Source organism: Rhamphochromis longiceps, linkage group LG10 (assembly GCF_057381845.1).
Source record: "Rhamphochromis longiceps isolate RC_006_pf linkage group LG10, R_longiceps_female_GT1.1, whole genome shotgun sequence".
Lineage (NCBI taxonomy): Eukaryota > Metazoa > Chordata > Actinopteri > Cichliformes > Cichlidae > Rhamphochromis > Rhamphochromis longiceps.
In genome coordinates this window covers 6,605,154-6,625,378 of record NC_140566.1, presented here as the reverse complement: position 1 = coordinate 6,625,378, position 20,225 = coordinate 6,605,154, and the positions used below count along the sequence as shown (strand labels likewise).

Genomic DNA, 20,225 nt, shown 5'->3' with positions numbered 1-20,225 from the left:
AATAACCATAGACTTTCAACACAAGGAGGGCAAACCCCTCTTCAGCTGTGGCAAAGGGGCATTATCAACAATGCAGGAATACATAACCCAAATATGAATTGTATTTGTGAAAATGACTTTGGTATTGATGAATGCAGACCACTGCCAGAGCTGGAGACAAACAATAATGTCGTTGTTCCATCAATTAACATCATGGTGTCACTGATGGAAATATCAGTGACACCATGATGGCTACACTTCAACTTTGATCCATTCGACCTTTGATCCATTTGAAGATGATGGCAATAACGATATAAATTTATTTTGCAACCTCGTTCTTTTTCTTTGAGAGACAATCCTAAAATATCAATAAGGCCTCTGGAAAAATTTCATTTACTGTAATTGTGGTTGTGCAGCTTAAAAAGAATACAGTGCCAAGACTGTTGTTAGTTCAGTATTATTAGAAGTTTAGTCACAGCTTTAAATATCAAGAATCCTACTATCAACCTTTACATGCATGTTGACAGTTTGTATACAATTTTAAAGAATTTATGAGTTGTATTATGTGAGTGTGTTGAGATTTTACAACCATGTTTTGTTTTAAAACACCTTGTTAAAAGAAAAAATAAATTTGTACAACCACTTTCTATTGAGGTTTTTGGTAATCACAATCACCAGATGTATTGTCTTGGAACAAGATGACTCAAACTGATAACATTAACATTAATACAGTCAGTAAATACATCAAACATGGATCACTGATCAAATAGAATAGAAGTGTCAGATAAACAATATTGAAGAACACCAGAGAATAAAAGCAACAAACAAGTACAAAGCTAGAAAACAAAAATAATCACAATGCACATAAATTAATGCAATGAAAAAAAAAACTGAATTTAATTATGTTAGTCCTTATAACTATTGTATACTTGTAGAAAGGTACCCTGACAAGCAAAAAGACTTGAAGCAAATGAACATTTGTTAAAAGGTCAATGCAAAAACAGAGCCTCCAATCAAAAATAGGTGGGTGAAATATGAAATATGGCAACATAAAGTAAATTCAGCTTGGTCTCAAGTGTGTTAGTTGGTGTTTTAGGTGGAACAGTTTTTGTTTGATGTCTGGGAAAGAAAATGCAATGATATTCAAACCAACCCCCCCTTAGAATTGTTTAATGATTGACACTCGTTAATTTAACTGAGTGCAAAGCTCAGATTAGCATACTAACCTAACCAGGAATTAAGCTATTCCAAAACCATGTGTATTACCTAATGCAAAGTCCATATTCTCCTGAAAGTCTTTGTAAGAGGTATGAAGTGGTAAGTGCACGTGTTTGCAATGGGTAGTTTAAACATGGTTTGTGCATCAGGCTCTTGGTGAAGAAATTCAATGGACGGTTGTGGAGAGAAGCCAATTGGTGGAACAGTGTTGGCTCCAGTGGCGAAGGCAAGAATTGTCCCCAGCTTCTGCATTCTGTCTTGATCTCCGCAGTGGCCTCAGGCAGCCAGCATTGGCTAAGTATTCCTGAAGTGGCTCAGTTGCTACTATCAGATCTTAAAAGGATTTACACTCTTTAACCTTCAAATAAAAAAAATTAAAACATTTAAAATTAATGGGCCCCAATTAATACATGGAGTAGAACGAAATGCACACAATACTAAAACATTATCCAACAACTGACAAATCAGTTTTACCCTTTTAATTATTTTTTTTTCACGCAGGTCACTATTGGCAACATCTTTTAAAAAACTTGTTTAGCCAAATCTGGGCCATCAACAAGGCAAGAGAAGAGTGTTGAGGACAGAAAGCCTGCTGGTCGACCACCATGTACAAGGCTTACTGCAATGGCTCTGCCTGCAATGAAGTACCTGTCCTCCCTCATGGCTAGAAATAATGAAAAACATTACATGTCAATAGATGCATGAAAGCGCTTGACAAGAACTTCATAAAAATTATTTTTTTTATTGCATTACTCCAGGGATATCAGCCTAAAATCAATACATACCAGCACTATCAAGCGCCAAGTTCATTTTGCCTTCTTCACCCTCAAACATTGGAGACAGGGGCAAAGTTTTGATCAGAAGTCTTAGAAATTCTCTTCTTGGTCCACTCAAGTCAACAGCCTCTTCAGGTACTCCCATATCGTCAGAAAATCTGACAGAAATTGTGTGGCATGGATCATATGTCGCTCGTTTAAAACCTCTAATTGCTCCATCCAGGACTGTTGATCTATTAATGTTGAACTTGCATTTCTTCTGTTGGTTTATTTTTGCAGAAAGTTCCTCCAAAATATCTTTTGCTGATACCAAACAACTTGAAGTCTTGTAGGATTAAAAAAGAAAAGAAAAAAAAAAAGAAAAAATATTGAAAAGAACATCAGTAAAAACATTCACATACAAGGGCTACAAGGACATACAAAGTTTTGTCAAAATCAGAATCAGCATACTTTATTAATCCCTAAAGGAAATTATCATAATCATAAGCAAAATGTACAAAGGAGTATATTGCTCAGTGGCTTTTTATATTGTTTATATGTTTTGGAGAGCTAGAAAGCAGTAGAGCAAAGAAACATATGATATTTTTGAGTTTCAATGCACAATAAGTAAATTTCATTGTCAGATTGGCTCTGTTAAAAATTTGCTGCCTATTTCAAATAAAATAAAATTTGCCAGGATTACAGCATTATAATTTGACTCTGTAGACATTATTCAAAAACGGTTTTGTTAACAGCAAATATAAATATCATATATGCATATTAATATCTGAGGATGTATTACACTCCTTCACAACACTGTTTACAGAATTGGATTGCAACAAATATGGTGTGTTTAATTGGCTACTGTATTTGAAACTAACCTTTCGCTCTGCAAGCTTGCTAATATAGCCTGGTTAAGTTCCTCATCACCAGAAGACTTGTCAGATAGTGGAGTCATGATTGAAAGGTAGTTATCGTAGTTTACAGATTGACTGTGTGTTGATGTAGAGGGTAATGCTGAACAATGATTCTCTGTATTCCTGGTCTGGTAGGGTGAGCTTGAGGTATTTTGGCACGTCAGGACCAGAACTGGATCACTTAAAGATGCAGATGAGGTAGAAGGCTGACTAGTGGAAGGGTAGATTTCCAATGAAGACACTGGTAACTGGCTGAAGGAAATGTTTGTTGAAGTGCTGCTGTATTTGTGTAAGATACTACTTTCATGGGGCAAGGCAAGGCAAGGCAAGGCAAATTTATTTGTATAGCACAATTCAACAACAAGGTGATTCAAAGTGCTTTACAGAGACATTAGAAACAAAAACAAATAAAAAGCATGATTTAAAATTAATTAAAACAAGCAAACAAACAAACTAACTAAACACACACATTTCACACCTGTTTGCGCGATCTGAACCCTTATCGTAAGGGGAGCTACTAGTCCTTCTGTGGACGAGCTACTTTCTATTTTAAATTCCCTGAATTTAAAATACTATCTAGACCCAGTCTAGACCCAGTTGGGGAGCTACCCAGAGCTCTAATTCCACACCTGTTCGCGCGATCTGCACCCTTATCGTAAGGGGAGCTACCAGTCCTTCTGTGGACGAGCTACTTTCTATTTTAAATTCCCTGAATTTAAAATACTCTCTAGACCCAGTCTAGACCCAGCTGGGGAGCTACCCAGAGCTCTAAACCCACTTAACAAACAAACAAACAAACAAACAAACAAACAAACAAAACAGTATATAAAATCAAAACAGATAAAATCAGAACAGTAGATAAAATCAGTAGTTAATGTAAGTTTTGAAATTTAAGCTTAACAAACAAACAAAACAGTATATAAAATCAAAACAGATAAAATCAGAAATAGATAAGATCAGTAGTTAGTGTAAGTTTTGAAATTTAAGCTTAAAAGTGTGGATTTGGTGCTTTATTCAAATGCAGCTGAGAATAGGTGAGTCTTCAACCTGGATTTAAATAAACTGAGTGTTTCAGCTGATCTGAGGCTTTCTGGGAGTTTGTTCCAGATATAAGGAGCATAAAAGCTGAATGCAGCTTCTCCGTGTCTGGTTCTGACTCTGGGAACTGATAAAAGACCGGATCCAGATGACCTGAGGGATCTGGAAGGTTCATACTGGGTCAGGAGGTCACTGATGTATTTTGGTCCTAAACCATTCAGAGCTTTATAGGCCAGCATCAGAACTTTAAAGTCTATCCTCTGACGGACAGGCAGCCAGTGTAAAGACCTCAGGGCTGGACTGATGTGGTCCACTTTTTTGGTCTTAGTGAGGACTCGAGCAGCAGAGTTCTGAATGAGCTGTAGTTGTCTGACTGATTTTTTAGGTAGACCTGTAAAGATGCTGTTACAGTAATCAAGCCTACTAAAAATGAATGCATGGACTAGTTTTTCCAGGTCCTGTTGAGACATCAGATCTTTTATCCTTGAAATATTCTTGAGGTGATAGTAAGCTGATTTTGTTATTGTCTTAATGTGTTTTTCTAAGTTTAGGTCTGCATCCATCACTACACCCAAATTTCTCGCCTGGTTTGTGGTTTTTAGATGTATAGATTGAAGTTCTCTGGTGACCTGTAATCGTTTTTCTTTGGCGCCAAAGACTATTACTTCAGTTTTGTTTTTGTTTAGTTGGAGAAAATTGTGGCACAACCAGTCATTAATTTCCTCAATGCATTTACCAAGAGCCTGTACAGGGCCTCGGTCTCCTGGTGACATTGTGATATATATTTGTGTGTCATCTGCATAGCTGTGGTAGTTTATTTTGTTGTTCTTTATAATCTGTGCCAGTGGGAGCATGTAAATGTTAAACAGAGGGGGTCCCAAGATGGAACCTTGGGGAACTCCACATGTGATACTTGTCTGCTCAGATGTGAAGTTACCTATTGATACAAAGTATTTCCTGTTTTCTAAGTATCTTTTGAACCAGTTTAGTACAGTTCCTGAAAGACCTGCCCAGTTCTCCAGTCGTTTGAGTAATATGTTGTGGTCAACTGTATCAAATGCTGCACTGAGATCCAGTAAAACTAGGACTGACATTTTTCCACTGTCTGTGTTCAGACATATGTCATTAAACACTTTTGTCAGAGTGGTTTCAGTGCTGTGGTTCTGTCTAAAACCTGACTGGAAGGCATCGTAGCAGTTATTCTGTTTTAAGAAGTAATTGAGCTGTTGAGAAACTGCTTTTTCAATGATCTTACTTAAAAATGGGAGATTTGAGATCGGCCTGTAGTTTTTCATTTGTGTCTTGTCAAGATTGTCCTTTTTCAGTATAGGTTTGATTACAGCAGTTTTTAGTGGTTCTGGAAACACACCTGACATTAAGGAAAAGTTGGCGATCCGTAACAGGTCTGACTCTAAAGTCTTTGAGACCTTTTTGAAAAAACTTGTTGGCAGGACATCTAAACAGCAAGAGGAGGAGTTCAGTTGACCTAAGATGTCCTCCAGGTCTTTGCTGTTAATCGGGTGAAACTGTTTGATGGTGTTTAAACAGCTTTTCGGTGGACACAGTACATATCCTGGATCTGCTGTTGATGTTCCAACTGCTTGTCTAATCTTTTGGATTTTGTCTGTGAAGAATTTGGCAAAGTCATTGCAGGCCATGGTTGAATGAAGTTCAGCTGCCACTGGCACAGGAGGGTTTGTTAGCCTGTCAACTGTAGAAAATAAGACCCGAGCATTATGGCTGTTTTTAGTGATGATGTCAGAGAAGTAGGACCTTCTTGCACTCCTCAGTTGTAAATTGTAATTGTGAAGTTTCTCTTTATAGATGTCATAATGAACCTGGAGGTTTGTTTTTCTCCATCTGCGCTCAGCTTTCCTACACTCTCTTTTTTCATTTTTCACTAGTGTGGAGTTTCTCCATGGAGACTTTTTCCTTTCAGAGATAACCTTCACCTTAATGGGGGCAATAGTGTCCATTACATTTAACATTTTTGCATTAAAGCTATTGACGAGCTCATTGACTGAACCTTTGGACAGGTCAGGTGTTAATGGGAAGACCTGGTTAAAGATCTCACTACTGTCTTCAGTTATACACCGTTTTGTGATCACTGCTGTTGATATATTTGTGTGGGCTGAGATTTTACTTTCAAAGAAAACACAGTAATGATCAGATAAGCCCACATCAGACACAGTAATGTTTGAAATGCTCAGGCTTTTGGAGATCAGTAGGTCGAGAGTGTGTCCTCTATTATGTGTGGCCTCTGTTACATGCTGAGTCAGCCCAAAGTTGCCCAGAGTGTTACTCAGGTCTTTAGTCCCTTTGTCCTGAGGGTTGTCCACATGGATGTTAAAATCCCCAACAATAATTACACAGTCGAAATCAACACAGATCACAGACAGCAGTTCACTGAGGTCATTAAAAAAGTCTGTGCAGTATTTGGGAGGCCTGTAAACATTAAGAAACACAACTTTGGATGGGGCCTTCAGCTGTAAAGCCACATATTCAAAAGACTGAAAACTTCCAGGAGATAGCTGCTTACATTGAAATGATTCATTAAATAAGACAGCAACCCCTCCTCCTCTCCTGCTCACCCTGGCCTCACTGATAAAACTGTAGTTAGGAGGGGTCGTCTCGATGAGAACAGCTCCACTGTTATTTTGGTCCAACCAAGTTTCAGTTAAAAACATAAAATCAAGGCTGTGCTCAGTGATTAAATCATTAATTAAAAATGTTTTCCCAGCTAAAGATCTAACGTTTAATAAAGCCAACTTAAGTGTTTTAGAGGCATTACTTGTCCCCTCGTGTTTGGGAGCAGTCTGTGGCACACAAGGTATGTTTACTATGTTTAAAGATCTTTTAGAGTGCAGCTCTCTGTGTTTTGACCAGGCCACATGTCTCCTTCTGTCACCTAAAAGTACAGAAATTTAAAACCTTCTAGTAAACAGGGTCCCAGCTTCTCCTGGGAAAAGTCAACACTGCCATAATCCTCGCAGCCCGGACCCTCCACACATCACACATCAGACTGCGGAGACAAAGCATGAAGGTGGTAAGGAGGAACTAAGGGGGGCGAGGCTGGGCAATGTGACTTCGATTGCTCTGTTGAGGGTGGGGCTCGGTGGCGAACCTTTGGCTGCTTTGGTGGGGGGGTTTATGGGGGACAAAGAGGGATTGGGCCAGGGGGTAGATCTGAGCCCAGCATTGACCCGCTCCATCATCTCTTCAGTGAATTTCAGGTGTGGGGAGGAGGGAGAAAGGGAGGGGGAGGAGGGTGATGGGGGTGATGGCCTGTCAGGGGTTTGGGGGACTGGGGAAGATCCTGGTCCTGGTCGTTGGTGTTGTTGAGAGAGTTGGAGGCAAATAGGGACCCCTCTTCTTGCCTCTTCTTGCCTCAGATGTCTCTCCTTTCTGAGGCTCTTCCCGGGTGGGGGCAGATGGAGCTCCTCCTCAAGGTTTCTGCTGGGCTTTGTCTGTTCTTGGAGTACTGTTTGTTCTTCTTTATGAGATAACTCCTCGTTTATCTCAGCCTTGGCTCCAAGCACAGATGGATGACGTATGGAATAAAACAAGTTGGAGGTGAACAGTTTCACCCCTGACTTGTTAAAATTAAATCCATTTGCTTTAAACAGATGCCTGCGTTCCCAAAAAATATTAAAGTTGTTGATAAAATGCACTGAGTGGTCAGCACATGCTGATATAAGCCATTTATTCAGTGTAAACAGCCTGCTGAATCTCTCGTCTCCTCCTCTGACCGGCGGTACAGGCCCACTGATGAATACAGCTGCATTCAGAGAGTTTACAGTGTTTAATAATCCAATAAAGTCCCGTTTCAGAACCTCCGATTGTTGTTTGGACACATCGTTTGACCCTGTATGCAGGACAATGTTTGTCACAGTTGGATATTCATCTGCAATTTGAAGAATTCTCTCCTTCAGGATGTTGACCATATCGTTAGGAAAGCAGAGGACTTTAGTGTTCTTACCGCACATGCTTTGTACATCCTTTACAGCAGAGTCACCCACAATCAGCGTTTCAGGCCTAGCCTTTAGCTTTCCCCGTGGATTTTCAGGCCTTACTTCGCTACTTTTAGATGGATGGTTGTCCGATATAGATCCAGGGTCCTTTGATAGTGGAGCAAATCTGTTCTGCAGTTTCACATTCAGTTGTTTTGAAGGTTTGTTGTTAACCTTCCTATTCACGGTTGTCCAGTCCTGTTTCCTCTCGTATACAGGGGTAGAAGAGCTTCTCTGTCTCGTAGGAAGTGAAGGCCAGTCGGTTTCAGAGATTTCAGCTCGCTGTGCCCTGCCTGTGGTACGTCCTCCCCCTTCCAGGAGACATGATTTATGTCTTGGTTTTGCACCAAGACAGTCCAAGGGGGGATTATCGCTTGAGGATTTATAATAGTGCACAAAGTCTACTTTCTTGGTCATGTTATCTGTGCTCCTTAGCTGTGTGCTAGCTTGCTCATCGCCATTGTTTTGAGTCAAAGGCAAGGTTGTTTCATTTCCACACAGTCCATTTACCTCCACGTTTACTTCTAAGCGATGAATTTTTGTCTCCAGTGCTGCAATCTTCTGCAGGAGGCTGTGGTAGTCATCTGTGGAGAGGGAAGGCATCTTGTTGCTAGTTAGCCTAGCGGTTAGCACCTTTCTAGGCTATCGAGGCTGCTCGGTGCCCAGACGCTGTAATCAGGCTTCAGCTGTGTCTAGGCCACAGACACACGGAGCGCTGAGGATAAGGTAACTATAAAAGGCAGGAGTTCCCGTTAATAATGTTCCATTACCAACTGATGAGGCAGGAGATTGCGTAGGAGCAGAGATTGGTTGGAAGACAGCTGTTGAACTGGCAAAACTGTCTGAAGATGATGAGCGCAGCTGCCTTGATGAAACAGGGTTTTCTTCACAGTTTTCCTCACTGCTGTAGCTTGTAATATCATCCTTAGAAATAAAATAATAATAATTCACATATATTGAATTTGAACATTAAATACCATCGATCCAACCTCTTCTGCTTATTCTTATCAGAGGTGGGGTGGTTGGAGCCTATCCCAGCTACCATAGGGTGAGAAATTTCAAGAGTTAATAGATCCTTCTCACAATTACTTTTACTTAAAATGTTCCAATAACTTTTTTAGAGCTAATCTTGTTTTCCTCTTTGAATCAGACTTAAACCAGTAGTAAGAGAAGTAAACTTTGTACAAATGTCAAAAAAGTATGCCAAAAATGGAGTGTTCAAGAAAGGATAACTGCTTTGGTTCTTTTAGTTTAGTTTACTGACTCATGTCTACCTGTTCTCTGACTTAAATCGTTATGTAAAGCTTTGAAATGCCTAGATATCGAAAAGACTACTGACAAAAGCTGTGTCGCATTAGGTTTCGACTGCCAGCACAACCTACCTTACATCAATAGAAAGTTTATCTCCAAAGGTGTCCCTTATTTGTTCAGAGACAGTTTTCTGGTCCCAGGATTTTTGGAATTCAAATCCATTCAATATATGCCCTTGTTCATGTAAATGTTGTTTTGTGCGATGCTTGACAACAACACTGCTTGATGGCCGTGGAAGAAGGATGACATCTTTGTTGAAAGTATCATGATACTTGGCCCTTGGCCCTATAAAACAAAACAGAAACTATATTCATATTTATGTACCCTTTGTTTTATTTATCTACACTTAGACACTGTCAGTTCCTTAAGAAAGTTGCTAATGTCACTTGGTAGTGACCAGCTTACATGTTAAACTGTTGCTAAGCTTTTATAAATGAAATAAAATGTTACACAGTTCATATTAAAAAACACAGTATCACAGCTAGCCATTTAGCCCACTTGAATATGTTTAAAGTTGCTTGTGTATGTAAGAGTTGAGTATAATAGCAAACGCAAATAACAGAAACATAATTTGAAAGAAAAAAATGCATAAAGTAATAGCATGCTTATAAATTGCCTTTGAAAAAAATGGAAAATGTACGTAAACTAGAATGCTGTTTTTTTTTACTGCTCTTTAAAATGAAATACGCCTACAAAGAGGCATACAAAGAAACATTTGCTATTACTTTTTACTTTGAGTAAAGAACAAAAAAGACACCAATCATATTTCTTTTTTTCTTATTTCATACACACACTGTAGAAACTGGACTGAAGGCATGACTTGGCATCCATGTTTATCTACCTCTACAGTGGTACAGATATTGATCCACTCACAACACAGAGTTGGATTGATGTCTTCTAGCAAGATTAAAATTCTACCCCGAAAAATAAATAAATAAATACAAAACTAAACAAAAATAACAAGAAAATTAATCCAACCTTTTATTTAGCAGGCTAATGTAGCTACCACCTCCCACATTAATAAAGAAGATTTAGTATAAAGTAATCTTAAAGTAAGCATCAACTTACACTCTGGTCACAAGTACAAACAGCCACTAATATTGAAATAAATGCCACGGTCTTTACTGTTTTTAATGTGGATGCTGCTGAATAAATTAGCTAGGGCTAAAATTTTATAAGGGTAACAAAGTGCGTTGCTAAATCAGCAAAGCACATTTCGTATTTTGTATTTCGCAGTTGTACAGTTAAGTGGCAATCTGTTTTGTTCTTACCTTTTCCTTGATCTGCAGTTCCAGTTCCCCTGCCTCGTCAGCTGTGATATCTCCCAGGTGTGTTTCCCTCCTGTTTCCCATCCCCTGATTACTGGTGTGTGTATTTATAGTGTGTGTTCCCTCGTCCTCGTTGCTGGTTCGTCTGTGTTGTTCCCCTCCGTCATTCTGTGTATCTTCCTCCAGCTTCCTGTGCATTCTCCCCGCATCGCTGTTTCATGTCTCAAGGTTTCAGGTTTGTTTTTGCTTAGCTTTTCCCAGTTTAGGTTACTCTTAGGTTTTGGTTTTGTCCACCACGTTCCTGCTTGTTTCACCTTCATGTTAATAAAGCTCGCTCACTTCCGAAACAGTCTGCATCTTGGGTCCTTTAACAATTCATACACGGCTTGCCCCAGCAACCCGTGACAGGTAGAGATGTTATGAACTGAAGCTAGCTAGGCAAAAAGTGAACAATGGGAACTATTGTATGCTGGATTGGATTTATATAGCACTTTTCAAGGCACCCAAAGCGCTTTACAATGCCACTATTCATTCACTGTCGCATTCACATTCTCCATATCGCGCCATCGGCCCCTCTGGCCAACACCAGTAGGCAGTAGGGTAAAGTGTCTTGCCCAAGGACACAACGACCAGGGGATTGAACCGGTGACCTTCTGGTTACAGATGCGCTTCCCAACCCCCTGAGCCACGGTCGCCCAAGTGCATTTAGTAATTTTGACGCTCTCCCTTGGATATTTGTCGAACCTTGCTGATATAAGGAAATGTTCTAGCAACTATGATACACTGGTGTAATAAAATAATTATTTTTATGGTGTAACTACGTAAAAAAAACCCCACATAAACATTCTTGTCAAAATACTTTTATCCTTGTTTTAACTAAACAGAAGTGACAAGCATATGTTTGCCTTTTTAATCACAAGTTTTTGTGATTAAAATCTCGTTCAGTCGGCTTTCCACCTTGGGAATGCTGTCTTCTCAAGTTGGCCTCTGTTTTTATTGACTGGTGCAAAAGAAAAGAGTCTCTTCAGACTCCTTCCATCCATGTCATTTTGCGTGCTAGCCTTTCAATCATTTTGATTTTAGGCAGCATTTTCTTCAATTCCATAATAATCCCTGTCCTGTCTATGAAGTTCTCTTATGTAATAGCAGGAGTACCAGATTCTGCATTCCATTCTTCCAGTCTCCTGGCAATTCTTGCTGCTAGCATTCAGCCCAGTAATGTGCAATTGTAAGAGCTTCCTTTAGGCTTTTCACATTTGCAAGCCTTTACAATCTGTATGTAAGTTCAAAGTATTCTGTTTCATGCAGTCGTGTCCATGTAATTTTGCTTACTAGTGGCCTCTAAATCATTTAAATTTCATTTTTGTCAATCCCATTTTGATCCCAGTCCATGAAGTTCTACCGCGTAAGCAGGCGTTACAGATCTTGCATCACATTCTCTTAGCGCTACAGCCTGTCCTTTTGCAAATTCTAGCTACCAGCATCAAGTCTGAAAGCTGCACAATCGCAATAAATTGCTTCCGCTTTTTTACATCTGCAAGCCTTTACCATTCGTCTGCAAGCCTTTTCGAAAACGATTACACGTTTTAGTCATGTGATGCAGTCATGTGACCAATTAAACTAAGACGGCAGAGCGCATTATACAGCAGTTGTTTTGTTTGCTCTCAATTTTGACAGCCCTATTAAAGATTAATAACGGTTTGTACATCCTCCAGATAGCTTTTCTTCAAATTCTTTAATTCTCACTCGCTTTTACAACTTTGTACTTTTGTGTTACTCGCAGCAACAACTCCACCTCATTGTTAGTCCATTTAAAAAACTCTATGCTTTTCCTCAACATTTTGCCGTGACATTTCAGAGAGCCGGAAAGTAAATAAACGGCAGACAGAAATGAGGTAGGTCGAATCATCTTGCGTTTCACGCATGTGCAGTACTGGAGCGTAAGCATTTTCGGCTGTTTCAATGTGGGCGCACAACGCTGTGAAAACGACTGAAAACGATGGACACGGAGCATTTTCAGACAAAAACAGAGTTTTCAAATTTATCCGGGCTAGTGTTGATGTAGCCTGAGTCAGTTGATGAGTGTGGTGTGGAGAAAGTGGAGTCTAGGGCCGCTGCTGGACACTGGTACAACAGACACCAATGGTGACACGAACTGTGTGTCAGCTGGCATTTGTAGGTCTGTGTTGGAGGGTTTGCCTCAGCCTAGTTGTAGTTCAGATGCAAAGACCAGGCACGTTTCAGTGGCTATAATGTGGTAATAATAAGGAAAGGTTGAAAGATGATTGCGAGACTGTGGAAGAAGCTGAACAGGTTGGATTGGGCATAAAGGTACAGAGATAATCTACGATGCAGGCTTGTTGCCATGATAACAGTGTGGCAAACATAGAGTACAATTATGAATCGGATTCAGATTGTTTCTCTGTTGGGGAAAGCGTTTTCCCAAACTGAAAATATGTAAACCAAAACCTTTGTAGAAGAAATTAACTCTTTCTTGGACGATATGGGAGATCAGTTTTGGTAGCAGACTTTTATGTTGACAAGTTTATTCAGTCTGTGAAGACAATACAGAAAGTTGTTGGTGTGGATCTCCTGGATGAGAAGAAGCGATATTGTTTAAGGAAACTTGTAACTAATTTTGGACGGGGGAAAAGAGCGGTTAAAAGTAATTTGAGGAAAATGTGAAATCTTTATATTAATCGCAAGATCAGACATCACTCGGTATTTCTTATATACCTTTTCTTCTTCACTGCTTTTCTTCCTTCTTTCTTCCTTCTATCAATTTTATTTTCACCAACTCTGGACATCCAGATTTTGACAAGTGCAGAATATATTAATGGAAGGATTTTACGAGTAAAGGCAGAAATTCATGGTGTTGTCATTCAATTTATTAATGTGTATTCATCAAATTATGGTCCAGAACTGAAATATCAATTTAAAATATTGGAAGACAATTTAAGTGTTATAGATTCCAGTGAATGTATTATTTGGGGTGGAGATTGGAACTGCTGTGTTGATTATACCCTGGACAGAACCGGCAAGGAAACACATTTCGAGTCCTCCAACGTCTTGTCTCATGTTTTAACTAAGATAGACCTAATTGATATGTGGAGAAGAAATAATCCCATGAGTAGACAGTAAGCCTGGGTCAGAATAGCTCAAGATAGATGCCATGCAACTAGGTTAGACAGGTTTTATCTTTCCGGCTCTTATATCACTCGCGTTGTGAATTGCTGCATTGTTCCCGTTGGGTTTACAGACATACATGCCAATCCTGAATTTCAGTGCCACCATTCTCACAAATTTCTCCCGATTTTCCACCTGGACAACAAAATTGAAAAACTGTAACCCAGATTGGCCCGTATTTTAGATAGCTAGGAGCATTTGACAGAGTTTCACTCCACCGAGAGAGCTCGTGATGTAATTCTGAAGGCTAGACCGTCCAATTTCAGTCGCTCATTTCTGGTCCACCCGGCTTTCGGAGCACCCGGCCCACTTAGCCTGCGAAGTCCAGGTCCTCAGGTGGATGCAGCATTGGAGTATAATCGCCAAATACATTAACTTCTCTATTTCAGTAAATCATATTCAATTCCATCAAGTGATCTCTCCTTATTTAATTTGTAGTTACTATATTTTGCACTGTTGTTTCTAAAAATAGCACATATATTATAGTGTGTAGGGCTGGGCCATATTATACTGTTCACGGTAATAAAATAGTAAATGGCCTGCATTTGTATAGCGCTTTTTTAGTCCCTAACGACCCCAAAGCACTTCACACTACATTCAGTCATTCACACACTGGTGATGGCAGCTACGTTGTAGCCACAGCTGTCAGTGCGCCACTGACAGAGGCGAGGCTGCCGGACACTGGCGCCACCGGGCCCTCTGACTACCACCAGTAGGTAAACATGGGGTTAGTATCTTGCCCAAGAATATTTGGCATGCAGCCAGGAGGCAGCCTGGGATCGAACCACCGACCTTCTGATTAGTGGCTGACCTGCTCTGCCACCTGAGCTACAGCCACCGGTACAATGTTAGGCAACGATAAGAAAATGAAATATCGCGATAGAATATGGGTAAAACGCGTATGCACAGTGCCTTTGTTTTCATACGCACATGGTCGAAAACGCATGGCGGCAATGGAGAATGAGAAGGGAGAAAACGGATTGTTGAGTGAAACGGATGAACCAGAATTGGTTTGTAAAAATGGTGCCACTTCAGTGATGTGGAACTGGTTTGGTGTTTGTCCGTCAGATACCCACCAAAGCACTTTTTTTTGTAGAACATGCAAGCAGGCCGTCGTTATTGCCGTATTTGTCGGACTAAGGTGCTCGTAAATCTGGGAGTAATCTGGGTCCATCCGCTTCAGGTCCAAAAGTCAAACGAACACTGCAGCATCACTGAGAGTTAAAAATTGTCTAAATTCTTTCATCTTTAATAAAATGACCAGCATTGCTGCTTTACCAGGTGTAACTATGAAGTTTAACATCCAGGCATCCATGAAAACAGAATTTATTACATTTAATGGAGTTAGAAGTTAGCAGGAAGTTAGCGGAAGTTAGCTTGCTAGTTTCGCTAGTTACCTAAGCATGTTCTGACTGAGAGATTTCTGAAAAAATTCAAATGTACAGCTCTGCTATCACTTCCAACATCAATGAAGACAGGAAACTAAACAGCAGTGACGTTTGTAAGGTTACTGAAGTTGGACTAGGTGGTATATAATGATGTGCTACGTGATCGCTAGCAACACAGCTATGTTTGCATAACAGAAACAGTGAAGCTGGAGGATGAACGCTAACACTTTTCCACTCGATAAACGTTAACGTGAAGGTTCCTGATGGTAAGAGACAAATGCAATCGCATGGCAGGATGCTATAAACGGACCAAACTTCAGTCAGGACAACAACTGAGATAATCCATCCACAATAGAAGGTTAGTCATTAATATACTGCAACAACATGGAAATAGAGCAGCTGTGCTAGAATACAGCATTAATGAATCAATGGTACAGAAGTGGAGGAAGCAAGAAGAATGAGTTGAATAAAGTTTGATTCATCTGACTGCTTTGTTTCGCTTAATGTGTCTTATAATCCCGTGCACTTTATGGTCTGGAAAATACGTATTTGACTTTTTTATTTGGCACACTGCAGTTTAATGTTGCAAAGATAAGATAACCTTTATTAGTCCCACACGTGGGAAATTTGTTTTGTCACAGCAGGAAGTGGACAGTGCAAAAGTTATGAGGCAAAAATTAGAATACAATAAGAATAAATACAGTACACAACTGTACAGAATAGAATAAAATAAAATACTATATACAGTAGAATAAAATAAAATAAATATACAATAAGATAAAAATAGAATACAAATACAAATACTATATACAACTGAGTAAAAATACAACGATGACAGAAAGGATTATTGCACTTAGTATTATTGCATATGTATGGATGTGTGTGCTTGATCAGTTAAAGTCTTTATTATGGAGTCTGACAGCAGTGGGGAGGAAAGACCTGCGAAATCTCTCCGTCCCACACCGTGGGTGCCGCAGTCTCCCACTGAAGGAGCTGCTCAGTGCTGTCACAGTCTGCTGCATGGGGTGGGAGATGTTGTCCAACAGGGATGACAGCTTAGCCGCCGTTCTCTTGTCACTCACCACCTCCACTGGGTCCAGAGGGCATCCTAGAACAGAGCTGGCCCTTCGGATCACCCTGTTCAGTCTCTTCCTGTCCCCAGCAGAGATGCTGCCGCCCCAGCAGACCACACCATAAAAGATAGCAGAAGCCACAACAGAGTCATAGAAGGTCTTCAGGAGTGGGCCCTCCACTCCAAACGACCTGAGTCTCCGCAGCAGGTACAGCCTGCTCTGCCCTTTCCTGTAGAGGGCGTCTGAGTTATGAGTCCAGTCCAGTCTATTGTTCAGATGAACACCAAGGTACCTGTAGCTGTCCACAGCCTCAATGTCCATACCTTGGATGTTCAGTGGTTGCAGTGGAGAATGCTTGTGCCTGCGGAAGTCTACCACCAGTTCCTTGGTTTTACTGGCGTTGATCTGGAGGTAGTTCAGCTGGCACCAGTCCACAAAGTCTTGGGTCAGACCTCTGTACTCCTTGTCGTCCCCATCAGTGATGAGGCCGACTATTGCAGAGTCATCAGAGAACTTCTGCAGGAAGCACTGGGTGGAATTGTGGGAGAAGTCTGCAGTGTAGATGGTGAAGAGGAACGGAGCCAGAACCGTTCCCTGTGGGGCCCCCGTACTGCAGACGACCCTGTCCGACACACAGCCCTGAGTCCTCACATACTGTGGTCGGTCGGTGAGGTAGTCCAGGATCCAGGTAGTGAGGTGATGGTCCACTCCAGAGTTCACCAGCTTGTCCTTTAGAACCGAGGGAAGAATGGTGTTGAAGGCACTGGAGAAATCAAAGAACATGATTCTCACAGTGCTTCCAGCGGTCTCCAGGTGAGCGAGGGAACGATGTAGGAGGTGAATGACGGCATCATCCGCTCCAATGCCAGGCTGGTAGGCAAACTGAAGTGGGTCCAGTGATGAGCTTATTAGGCGCCGAAGCTGAGCCAGGACCAACCGCTCCAGGGTCTTCATCAGGTGGGATGTCAGAGCCACCGGCCTGTAGCTGTTGAGGTCCTTGGGGCGTGAAGTCTTTGGCACTGGTACAACACAGGAGGTTTTCCAGAGCTGTGGGACTCTTCCCAACCTCAGGCTCAGGTTGAAGAGGTGCTCCATCACCCCACACAGTTGGTCCGTGCAGGACCTGACGACCCTCGAGCTGATGCCATCTGGACCCGCTGCCTTCTTGCCATTAATCCTCCTCAGTTCCCTCCTAACCTGGGTGGTTGAGAGAGACAGGCTGGAGCCTTGTGTTGAGTGTGTATTGGATGCTGCAGTTGGGGGTGGGGGGGAGTGAGCAGGGTGAATAGAGGAGGTGTGAAGTGTCTGAGGTGGAACAGCAGCAGTGGGGGTGGGTGAGTCTGCAGCCGATGTTGCAGACTGCCTCATGGCTGAATCAAATCTGTTGAAGAAATGATTCAGTTCATTTGCCCATCTCACATCCCTCCCAGGCAGAGAGTTCTGCTGTTTGTGGCCCGAGATGGTTCTGAGGCCTCTCCAGACTTCACCAACGTTGTTTTGTTGAAGCTGGTTCTCCATCTTCTGCCTATAGCTCTCCTTCCCATACCTTATCAGTCCCCTCAGCTCTCTCTGCACCCTTTTCAAGGCACCTCTTTTTAACTTCAGTGGATATTAAACATGGTTATGCTCAGGATATGTCAGCCCATTTCTACTGGAAATGCCTTTTGGTTAAACTTTCAGGAAGGAATTTGCATTTGTACTGTTAAATTTTTATATAGCTTTAATGCACATAAAAAACAGCTGCTTAAGTGAAAATAAATGGATGGGTTTTTTTGCAGTAGTAAAGTTGTGGAGTTGTATTTTGTCCCGCATCAATTATATCATCAGTTATATCGTTATCGCAAATTTTAAAATATATATCGTGATAAATATTTTTGGCCATATCGCCCTGCTCTAAGAGTGTGCCTATAGAAAGTGCACACATTGTTAAGTGCCAGGTGTGTTGCAAGTGTGATGCAAAAACCTTCTTAAAAAGCATCTTAAAAGAAACAAGGATACTGGAACCTGTGATGTGACAGTGTAACTTTGTGTATTATGAAGAAATCTGCGTATGAATGCATTTCTGGACTGTGCTCTTGCAGTTTTACAAGGGTTGTCAAAGTATAATATTTCTTTTTCCCTGAAGGCTTGCACAAAGCGTGGGTGCTTCATACACCTATAGTTTTAGGTATTCATTTGATTGCATGTGTATTTGTGAATGTATAGACATCTGGGCATGGAGTCTCAGCTATGCCAAACACATATTAAGATATTTGTCATGTAATTGCATTGGGGTTGCATTCAGCAGCATTATAATGTGCATCGTGCATCTGATGAATAATGCAACAAGTTCACAAAGGGGCTTCCAATGAGTAAAGCTACCTTGCAGAAAAAAGTAAGCTGCCGAAGAAAATGTCTGAGAGCAAAGTGTTATGAATATTTGAATAGGTTTTTGAAAAATTCTGCATAATCTCATGTGCTTGAAGGTCACATTTCTGTTGTGATGTTTGTGCTCTTTCAAAGAGGAAACTGAATTATTGTTCATTGCTTTGCTAAGACCTGTTTCAACTAACAGCAGTTATTGCTTGTCATTCATTCAGGGGGCTTGAACTAAATGTGAGCCAGTACTTGACAAACTTCAGCAAAACAGAGAACTTGGTTTAAACAAATTTCACTCAAAACATTTTGAACCTGTAACCATGCATCCAGAGGCATCAGCTTTTTAGGCAGCGTTAAACAGCAAAAATGGAATAACATGACTTTCAGTAGGGGGTGAACAACCTTCAATCATCATGCTAAAGTGGAGATGCTTCACACATTATTTGATGAGCAGGGGTTTTTTTGTGTGTGTCTTATTTCACGTTTGCTGTAAAGGAAGAGGTGTGATATTGTACAGGCAGGGACACTAGGGATGGCAAACTTGCAAACTTTCATTTATATAAAGTCTCTTTGGTAGAATCTGAAGTGTGAAAATAAATTACGCTCCTCGTCTATGGATTTCTTTAAAGGATACTGCAAAATGTGAAGCCTTTTAAAAGCCATTCTTGCTCCACTAACTTTGATTGCTTTTCTTTGGCCAGCTGTTATGGCCACTTTGTATCAGTTTTAATGATGTGGGACTCGAGGCTGACCGCACTGAGGACTTGATCAACAGAAAATGTGTTACACCACTGAACATCAAAATTGATTCTCAAAGGAATGTTTTCAAAGCTTTCAGTCCACAGCAAAATGTTCCTCAGCTTGCACAAGGGGAATTACTCACCATATCATGGTGCAAATATAAATAGTGCTCTTGTAAACTAGAAGCATAGCTAAGTTACCAAGAATGCTTTTTATGTTATTGTCATATGAGAATCTGTGCATTAATAATTTTGTGCCCGGGAAAAATACAACATAGCAGTTAAATTTTTGCATTTGAATATTGTATGAATACAGGGACAACAAGTACCGTTACGTTACTATATACATTCCAGACAGAAATCAGTTTTTAGTGCTAGAATAGTAAAATCAGTTGCTCTTTCAGTCCACCAGGTAGTGCCATTAAGTTTTTTTTTCTAGTAAGATCAACTGATGTGATGGTGCTGAAGAAGTTAGCATTAGAAAGATTAAGTACTGGTGAAAGTCATCAGAAAAACACTTTCTGCATATAAATCTAACATATAGTCTTATTTTGGATTTAGCAACAAGAATGGGACAAAGACGATAGACATGAAACATGGGATTAACAAGGAGTGTTATAGAAAATTACTCTGGGAATACTAATTATATGAGGGTGCATCTCCACCATGCTGAGACAACATTAGACAAGGACAGTAAAGACCAAATTAAATCAGCTTAGCCTAAAAAACAGCTAACGCTGGACATCTTTACCTTGACAAAAATACTTTTTGTGTAAGAACATGCATCCATACAACATCTTTTGTTACATCTCCAGAAGCTGATTCTGTTCATCTGGATGTAGCGTTTTGTGGGAGAAACGTTTCGTCACACATCCAAGTGACTTCTTCAGTCTCAGCTGTCTGCAGGTTTCCCCAATCTTATAAACAGTACCTTTGCATAATGACTGAAACCAGCCCACTGAAGGAACAATGGGCTGGGAGGTC

General features: G+C 40.6%; 2 protein-coding genes across 2 annotated transcripts in view; one reads left to right on the top strand and one right to left on the bottom strand.

Moving 5' to 3' along the window:
- Nucleotides 1-20,225, top strand: part of ntm (neurotrimin) — a 482,200-nt gene that overhangs the window by 156,679 nt on the left and 305,296 nt on the right. The window lies entirely within an intron of this gene.
- On the bottom strand, nt 1,719-19,392 carry LOC146660225 (G2/M phase-specific E3 ubiquitin-protein ligase-like). Its single transcript, XM_085421597.1, has 4 exons — nt 19,385-19,392; nt 2,834-3,079; nt 1,983-2,290; nt 1,719-1,861 (listed from the first exon to the last, which is right to left on the bottom strand). Exons 1-4 carry the CDS (start codon nt 19,390-19,392, stop codon nt 1,719-1,721), a joined length of 705 nt encoding a protein of 234 aa, XP_085277723.1.

What these genes read in the sequence shown, in the direction of transcription:
- LOC146660225 (XM_085421597.1), bottom strand. An exon ending in GCAAGCTTGCAGAGCGAAAG is followed by an intron (nt 2,291 to 2,833) that starts GTTAGTTTCAAA and finishes CAAGACTTCAAG; the next exon opens with TTGTTTGGTATCAGCAAAAG. An exon ending in CTTGGCGCTTGATAGTGCTG is followed by an intron (nt 1,862 to 1,982) that starts GTATGTATTGAT and finishes CATTATTTCTAG; the next exon opens with CCATGAGGGAGGACAGGTAC.